At 60.3% G+C, this 9,169-nt stretch overlaps 1 protein-coding gene across 1 annotated transcript; it reads left to right on the forward strand.

The window, feature by feature from the left end:
• Positions 1-720: 720 nt before the first annotated feature.
• On the forward strand, positions 721-5,371 carry LOC149427596 (retinol dehydrogenase 14-like). Its single transcript, XM_089667864.1, has 3 exons — positions 721-737; positions 2,210-2,319; positions 3,681-5,371. The coding sequence occupies exons 2-3, from the start codon at positions 2,245-2,247 to the stop codon at positions 3,873-3,875; spliced, it is 270 nt and encodes an 89-aa protein (XP_089523990.1). The 5' UTR covers positions 721-737; positions 2,210-2,244; the 3' UTR covers positions 3,876-5,371.
• Positions 5,372-9,169: the final 3,798 nt, after the last annotated feature.

Below are 9,169 nucleotides of genomic sequence, written 5' to 3' on the forward strand. Positions count from 1 at the left end.
TCCATGGGGGCCGAGAGGCTGAAGACCACCGGTGAGTGACCTCCATCCACCCCACCCCGCCCCATCCCACTCCATGGGGGCCGAGAGGCTGAAGACCACCGGTGAGTGACCTCCATCCCACCCCACCCCACTTCATCCCACTCCATGGGGGCCGAGAGGCTGAAGACCACCGGTGAGTGACCTCCATCCCACCCCACCCCGCCCCATCCCACTCCATGGGGGCCGAGAGGCGAAGACCACCGGTGAGTGACCTCCATCCCACCCCACCCCATCCCACTCCATGGGGGGCCGAGAGGCTGAAGACCACCGGTGAGTGACCTCCATCCCACCCCACCCCGCCCCATCCCACTCCATGGGGGCCGAGAGGCTGAAGACCACCGGTGAGTGACACCCATCCCACCCCACACCGCCCCATCCCACCCATGGGGGCCGAGAGGCTGAAGACCACCGGTGAGTGACCTCCATCCCACCCCACCCTGCCCCATCCACTCCATGGGGCCGAGAGGCTGAAGACCACCGGTGAGTGACACCCATCCCACCCCACCCCGCCCCATCCCACCCCACCCCATGGGGGCCGAGAGGCTGAAGACCACCGGTGAGTGACCTCCATCCCACCCCACCCCGCCCCATCCCACCCCACGGGGGCCGAGAGGCTGAAGACCACCGGTGAGTGACCTCCATCCCACCCCACCCCGCCCCATCCCACTCCATGGGGGCCGAGAGGCTGAAGACCACCGGTGAGTGACACCCATTCCATCCCACCCCATGGGGGCCGAGAGGCTGAAGACCACCAGTGAGTGACACCCGCCCCATCCCACCACATGGGGGCCAAGAGGCTGAAGACCACCGGTGAGTGACACCCGCCCCATCCCACCCCACGGGGGCCAAGAGGCTGAAGACCACTGGTGAGTGATACCCACCCCACCCCATGGGGGCCGAGAGGCTGAAGATCACCAGTAAGTGACACCCAGACCACCCCATCCCATGGGGGCCGAGAGGCTGAAGACCACTGGTGCGTGACACCCACCCCACCCCATTGGGGCCGGGAAGGTGGATACATTTCTGGAAGTTCCTTCTCTATTCCAAACAAAGAACCCCTCCCAAGGTCCCTGAACCCCTCCCAGAGTCACTGAACCCCTCCTAGACTTGCTGAACCCCTCCCTGGGTCACTGACAATGAATCATGTTGATCACCTGCTGCATGGGGCCCCAATATTAGTTGGGGGGGCACACACACTGGGAAGGGGCAAGCTTTTTGGCCAAACTTCTCTTTTGGAGGCTGGGCTGATGCTAGAAACCACGGGGGCCCCATACAGCCAACCTGACAGCCCCCCCCCCAAAAAAAAAAACCCAAAACACCACAGTTTACGATTCTTCTGCTATGAGTGAACACAGTGAGTGATCGGTGCCAATCACTGATTGTGTTCATTCAGGAAAGGTCTGGTAAATGTGACCTATGTACTGGACTCCTCCCCCACTCTCTCTCCATCCTGAGAGTGCTTAAAGCTGGCGTTGGGAAGGAGAGATGTCAGCAGCACTGTGGGGGGGGGGGGGGGGTATGGTGCACAGGGAGGGTGATTGGCATGGTGGGGGGGGGGGTATGGTGCACAGGGAGGGTGATTGGCATGGTGGGGGGGGGGGGGGTATGGTGCACAGGGAGGGTGATTGGCATGGTGGGGGGGGGGGGGTATGGTGCACAGGGAGGGTGATTGGCATGGTGGGGGGGGGGCAATTACTGGGACCGATCCCCTGTGTGGCTCTCTCTGTAGCGACTGAAAGCCGGTGTGAGGGAGAGGAGAAGCTTTCAGCTGCTGCAGAGACGTACAGGGGGAGCCCCCCGCCCCCTTTTCCTGCATGCTCAGATAAGGGTCTGGTATGGATTTCAGGGGGACCCCCACACCATTTTTTTTAATTTCGGCGTGGAGGTTCCCCTTAAAACCCATTCCAGACCCGAAGGGCTTGGCATGGATGGGGGGAGGGGACCCCACGTCATATTTTTTTTTTCTCTTTAATTGCTGGAAATTCTTTTCACATTTGGCTGTCAGTGGGGATCCCCTCCGACAGACGACACATGAAGGGGTGAGCTTAGCTGTGCCGTGTCTTCTCTCGGGGTCTGCTGGACGTGAGGCGAAGATTACGGCTGAGCCGACCTCAGATATAACAGGAAACTGGACTCTGAATTCTGATACAAAATGTCGATGTGATTGCAGGGGTGTCGGTGAGCAGCGTCAGTCCAGGGATCGCGATGACAGAAGCCATGCGGCACTACAAGCTGATCCTCCGACTCGTCTTCAACGTCCTCGGATTCTTCTTCTTCAAGGTTGGTCCTGTATCCCCCCCCCTCCGTTCCCGTCCTGTATCCCCCCCCCCGCTCCGTTCCCGTCCTGTATTCCCCCCCCCCTCCGTTCCCTTCCTGTATCCCCCCCCTCCGTTCCCGTCCTGTATCCCCCCCACGCCGTTCCCTTCCTGTATCCCCTCCCCCCTCCGTTCCCTTCCTGTATCCCCTCCCCCCTCCGTTCCCTTCCTGTATCCCCCCCCCCTCCGTTCCCGTCCTGTATCCCCTCCCCCCTCCGTTCCCGTCCTGTATCCCCCCCCCCTCCGTTCCCCTCCTGTATCCCCTCCCGTATCCCCTCCCCCCTCCGTTCCCGTCCTGTATCCCCCCCCCCTCCGTTCCCGTCCTGTATCCCCTCCCCCCTCCGTTCCCCTCCTGTATCCCCTCCCCCCTCCGTTCCCTTCCTGTATCCCCCCCCCCTCCGTTCCCTTCCTGTATCCCCCCCCCACTCCGTTCCCGTCCTGTATCCCCCCCTCCGTTCCCGTCCTGTATCCCCCCCACTCCGTTCCCGTCCTGTATCCCCTCCCCCCTCCGTTCCCCTCCTGTATCCCCTCCCCCCTCCGTTCCCTTCCTGTATCCCCCCCCACTCCGTTCCCGTCCTGTATCCCCCCCCCTCCGTTCCCGTCCTGTTTCCCCCCCCCCTCCGTTCCCGTCCTGTATCCCCCCCACTCCGTTCCCGTCCTGTATCCCCCCCCCCCTCCGTTCCCGTCCTGTATCCCCCCCTCCGTTCCCGTCCCTGTATCCCCCCCACTCCGTTCCCGTCCTGTATCCCCCCCCGCTCCATATCCCGTCCTGTATCCCCCCCGCTCCATATCCCGTCCTGTATCCCCCCCCCCTCCGTTCCTTCCTGTATCCCCCCCCCCCCACTCCGTTCCCGTCCTGTATCCCCCCCCCCCTCCGTTCCCGTCCTGTATCCCCCCCACTCCGTTCCCGTCCTGTATCCCCCCCCCCTCCGTTCCCGTCCTGTATCCCCCCACTCCGTTCCCATCCTGTATCCCCCCCCTCCGTTCCCGTCCTGTATCCCCCCCACTCCGTTCCCGTCCTGTATCCCCCCCCCCCCTCCGTTCCCGTCCTGTATCCCCCCCCACTCCGTTCCCGTCCTGTATCCCCCCCCGCTCCATATCCCGTCCTGTATCCCCCCCGCTCCATATCCCGTCCTGTATCCCCTCCCCCCTCCGTTCCCCATCCTGTATCCCCCCCCCCCTCCGATCCCTTCCTGTCCCATCACATCTAACCGCTCTTCATTCTCCATCCCATCTCCTCCCTCCATTCCTCATCCTTTCCCCCCCCCCCCCCCCCCCCAATCTATAATGTCCCCACTCACTCTCCTTTCCCCCCCCCCATTCCAGACGGCGGAGGAGGGGGCGGCCAGCACCATCTTCTGTGCGGTGTCGGAGGAGGCGGAGGGTCTGACTGGGAAGTATGTGGACAGCAACTGTATGATTGAGCTTCCCTCGGAGAAGGCTCTGGATCCCGCTGTCAATAAGAAGCTATGGGAGGCGTCTGAGGCTGCAACCAATTTGATTGGTGATCCTGGACGATGATGGTGACACCGGAGGAGATCGGCACTAGCAATGTCGTATCTGGAGAAGTCCTAACTCATGGCTAGGTCTGCATACCCCCCCCCCCCCTCATTCACCAGGAAGACCCCAATGTCCTCCTTGTCTCACCTCACTCCATCATTCCATCATCAACAATATCCATTTGGTGAACCTGGACAATGATGGCGACACCGGAGGAGACCAACACCATTATCGTATCTGTAGAAGTCAGGACTCAGGGCTAAAACTGAGGGTCACTGTGACCCCGAGGTCTGCATACACCCCCCGTTCACCAGGAGGACCACAATATCTTCCTTGTTACACGGGGACCTTTCCCGCCTCACTCAACGGTTAGATCATCAATAATATCCCATTGGTGCAACAGGACAATGATGGCGACACCGGAGGAGACCAAATCCGAGGGTTACTTACTGTGACCCCGAGGTCTGCATACACCCCCCGTTCACCAGGAGGACCCCAATATCCTCCTTGTTACACGGGGACCTTTTCCCACCTCACTCAACGGTTAGATCATCAATAATATCCCATTGGTGCACCAGGACAATGATGGCGACACCGGAGGAGACCAAAGCCGAGGGTTACTTACTGTGACTGAGGTCTGCATACACCCCCCCCCCCATTTATCAGGAAGACCCCAATGTCCTCCTTTCTTGTTACACGAGGACCTTTCCCACCTCACTCCACCATTACATCATCAATAATATTTGATTGGTGACCCTGGACGATGATGGTGACACCGGAGGAAACTGACACTAGCAATATCGTATCTGGAGAAGTCATAACTCAGGACTAAAGCTGAAGGTCACTGTGCCCCCAAAGTCTGCATATACCCCCCCATTCACCATCAACACCCCAACGTCCTCCTTGTTGGATGAGGACCTTTCCCACCTCACTCAACCATTAACCAGGACAATGATGGCGACAGTGGAGGAGACCAAAGCTGAAGGTCACTGTGCCCCCGAGGTCCCCCCCACACCACCCCCAATCACCAGGACTCTCCTGTCCTCCTTACATGAGGACCCATCTTACCACACCCTGTGCTTCAACCATTGCATGACCATGTGACCAACATCTGCACCACTCCAACAAAACGTGCCGTATTCAGTGCCATGGAAATATCTCCCATGATCACCGGCGCCATCTAGTGCCTGTAATGTGTGGATACATCATGGCCAGTAGATGGCGCTTACAAGCACCGAGAGATATGAGGCTTGAATACGGGGGGTTTAGGTGGATCGGTAGGAATGTCGGTCACACATCGACCCCCCCAAACAATCCCACCCCAGAGCTCGGCTCTTCTGAGGACACCGCCAGGTTAGAAAAGCAGAGGACTCGGCTCATTGCTGTGGATGGAGTTTTTGGGGGGATTTTTGGCACGCAGGTTGGGTGTCCATCATGTTTGGGTGACGATTTGTAGATCGATCGCTCGTGGCTGATCTCCTGTGTGAAATGAAATCTGTAATAAATGACTGAATTCAGCTCGTCTGACTGTGTGTGACCTTCATGAACGATAAAACGCAGAGGTGTCAGGTGACGGCTGGACGCCCCGCCCACCATCGCCATAATACCTCTGGGTGGGGCAAGAACAGAACATAGAGTACACTGATAGGAGCCGGACCTGGAGCCCCTCCCACATAATGCAGCCGGGGGGAAGGTGGCAAAGAAACTCCCCTGGACTGCACTCCCCCGGACTGAGCTCCCTCTGACACTGTGCTCCCTCTGACACTGTGCTCCCCCGGACACTGTGCTCCCCCGGACACTGCGCTCCCTGGACTGTGCTCCCCCGGACACTGCGCTCCCCTGGACTGTGCTCCCCCGGACACTGCGCTCCCCTGGACTGTGCTCCCCCGGACACTGTGCTCCCCCGGACACTGCGCTCCCCTGGACTGTGCTCCCCCGAACACTGCGCTCCCCTGGACTGTGCTCCCCCGGACACTGTGCTCCCCTGGACTGTGCTCCCCCGGACTGAGCTCCCTCTGACACTGTGCTCCCCTGGACTGTGCTCCCCCGGACTGAGCTCCCTCTGACACTGTGCTCCCCCGGACACTGCGCTCCCCTGGACTGTGCTCCCCCGGACACTGCGCTCCCCTGGACTGTGCTCCCCCGGACACTGTGCTCCCCTGGACTGTGCTCCCCCGGACACTGCGCTCCCCTGGACTGAGCTCCCTCTGACACTGTGCTTCCCCCGGACACTGCGCTCCCCTGGACTGAGCTCCCTCTGACACTGTGCTCCCCCGGACACTGGGCTCCCCTGGACTGTGCTCCCCCGGACACTGCGCTCCCCTGGACTGAGCTCCCTCTGACACTGTGCTCCCCCGGACACTGGGCTCCCCTGGACTGTGCTCCCCCGACACTGAGCTCCCCCAGACACTGCGCTCCCTCTGACACTGCGCTCCCCTGGAGAGTGTTCTCTCAGACTGTGCTCCCCTGGACTGTGCTCCCTCTGACACCGAGCTCCCCTGGACTGCGCTCCCTCTGACGCTGCGCTCCCCTGGACTGTGCTCCCTCTGACGCTGTGCTCCCTCTGACACTGCACTCCCCTGGACTGCGCTCCCTCTGACACTGAGCTCCCCTGGACTGCGCTCCCTCTGACGCTGCACTCCCCTGGACTGCGCTCCCTCTGACACTGCGCTCCCCTGGACTGTGCTCCCTCTGACACTGCGCTCCCCTGGACTGCGCTCCCTCTGACACTGCGCTCCCCTGGACTGCGCTCCCTCTGACACTGCGCTCCCCTGGACTGCGCTCCCTCTGACACTGCGCTCCCCTGACACTGCGCTCCCCCTGACACTGCGCTCCCCTGGACTGCGCTCCCCTGGACTGCGCTCCCCCGGACTGCGCTCCCCCTGACACTGCACTGCCCTGGACTGTGCTCCCTCTGACACTGCGCTCCCCTGACACTGCGCTCCCCCTGACACTGCGCTCCCCTGGACTGCGCTCCCCGACACTGCGCTCCCCTGACACTGCACTGCCCTGGACTGTGCTCCCTCTTTAACGCCACTGTACCCTCTGGCACTGTGCACTCCCCAGCACCCGGCATATTCACAGTGTACACAAAACAGCAGGACGCCGCAGCCTCAGTGTGTTGTATGACCTGAAAAGCATTCTATAATAATCAACACGTAATAATAACACGTAACATAAAACCCTTTCCACATCCAGAGAAGTGCTGTGTGCTTCCCAACACCCCCCCCCCCCCCCCGTGAGTGCTGTGTGCTTCCCAACACCCCCCCCCCCCCCCCCCCGTGAGTGCTGTGTACTTCCCAACACCCCCCCCCATGAGTGCTGTGTGCTTCCCAACACCCTCCCCCATGAGTGCTGTGTGCTTCCCAACACCCCCCCCCCCGTGAGTGCTGCGTGCTTCCCAACACCCCCCCGTGAGTGCTGTGTGCTTCCCAACACCCCCCCCCCCCATGAGTGCTGTGTGGTTCCCAACACCCCCCCCCCCCCGTGAGTGCTGTGTGCTTCCCAACACCCCCCCCCCGTGAGTGCTGCGTGCTTCCCAACACCCCCCCCCCCCGTGAGTGCTGCGTGCTTCCCAACACCCCCCCCCCCGTGAGTGCTGTGTGCTTCCCAACACCCCCCCCCCCCCCGTGAGTGCTGCGTGCTTCCCAACACCCCCCCCCCCCCCATGAGTGCTGTGTGCTTCCCAACACCCCCCCCCCGTGAGTGCTGTGTGCTTCCCAACACCCCCCCCCCCCCGTGAGTGCTCCCTGACTGTGTGCTTCACCCTCCCCCCGGTCTGTGTGCTCCCCCTACCCCCCCGCCTGTGTGCTCCCGCATAACCCGTCTGTGTGCTTCCCACCTGTGTACTACGCGTCCCCAGACCATGCCCCCTCTGGCGCCCCTCTCTCCCAGACCGTACCCTCTATGGCTCCGCGCTCTCCCAGACCGTACCCTCTATGGCTCCGCGCTCTCCCAGACCGTACCCTCTATGGCTCCGCGCTCTCCCAGACCGTACCCTCTATGGCTCCGCGCTCTCCCAGACCGTACCCCCTATTGTTCCGCGCTCTCCCAGAACGTACCCTCTATGGCTCCGCGCTCTCCCAGACCGTACCCTCTATGGCTCCGCACTCTCCCAGACCGTACCCTCTATGGCTCCGCGCTCTCCCAGACCGTACCCTCTATGGCTCCGCGCTCTCCCAGACCGTACCCCCTATTGTTCCGCGCTCTCCCAGAACGTACCCTCTATGGCTCCGCGCTCTCCCAGACCGTACCCTCTATGGCTCCGCGCTCTCCCAGACCGTACCCTCTATGGCTCCGTGCTCTCCCAGACCGTACCCCCTATGGTTCCGCGCTCTCCCAGACCGTACCCCCTATGGCTCCGCGCTCTCCCAGACCGTACCCTCTATGGCTCCGCGCTCTCCCAGACCGTACCCTCTATGGCTCCGCGCTCTCCCAGACCGTACCCTCTATGGCTCCGCGCTCTCCCAGACCGTACCCTCTATGGCTCTGCGCTCTCTCAGACCGTACCCTCTATGGCTCTGCGCTCTCTCAGACTGTGATTTCTCTGGCACCGCGCTCTTCCACACTTTTCCCCCAATCATCTGTGTTTAATTTTCCTTAACACCCCCCCTTTTTGTTAATGGGGCCCCTTCCACCCCTGGGGCCCATGACTATTGTCACACCACTGATAAAAGTACAGATGCGGCGCTCAGTATTAGTTGCAGTGTGCAAATGATATCTCACAGTGTTAAAACTTCAATAGGTATAATACATGCGGATAAATGTGACTGTTGTGACACAGGAAGCAATGATGAACTTTCGTGACTGTTGTGACTGTGGTATTGAATAATATAAATAATACCAAAACTTATTGAATATAGTTCCTGCGGAATGAGATGACTGTAAAAACAGTAATATTCATAACTTCTATGGCTAGAAGCCACGGGCATACTATGCACCGATAGGATAGTATCCCATGATGTCATAGACTGATAAGATATAGTTCATGAAGATTTATGTGACTGCGGTGACACAAAACAGCGGATCATTTTGGTGACTGCTGTGGCTGGAAACAATGAGCAAACTACGCACTAACCAGATGGCACAGATAAATGTGCGTTGGAGTATATAAGACCTACTCCTAGGTCCTCTGGGGGTGGGAACTCAGCATGCGGATGTGATCATCAGGTGGAGGTACTTCACCAGCTGTCATCTATGCAGAGCAGGATTCCACGTCTCAACCGTGTCCAGCAGTGCCTTTTATATCCATCAGGGGGATCATACACGCAGATGGAAACCAGGAAAAGGATCCTTCAAGATGAGGACTCTCGGTG

The sequence above is a fragment of the Staurois parvus genome, unplaced genomic scaffold (genome assembly GCF_062004578.1).
Source record: "Staurois parvus isolate SC_StPar_1 unplaced genomic scaffold, SC_StPar_1.0 ptg003635l, whole genome shotgun sequence".
Lineage (NCBI taxonomy): Eukaryota > Metazoa > Chordata > Amphibia > Anura > Ranidae > Staurois > Staurois parvus.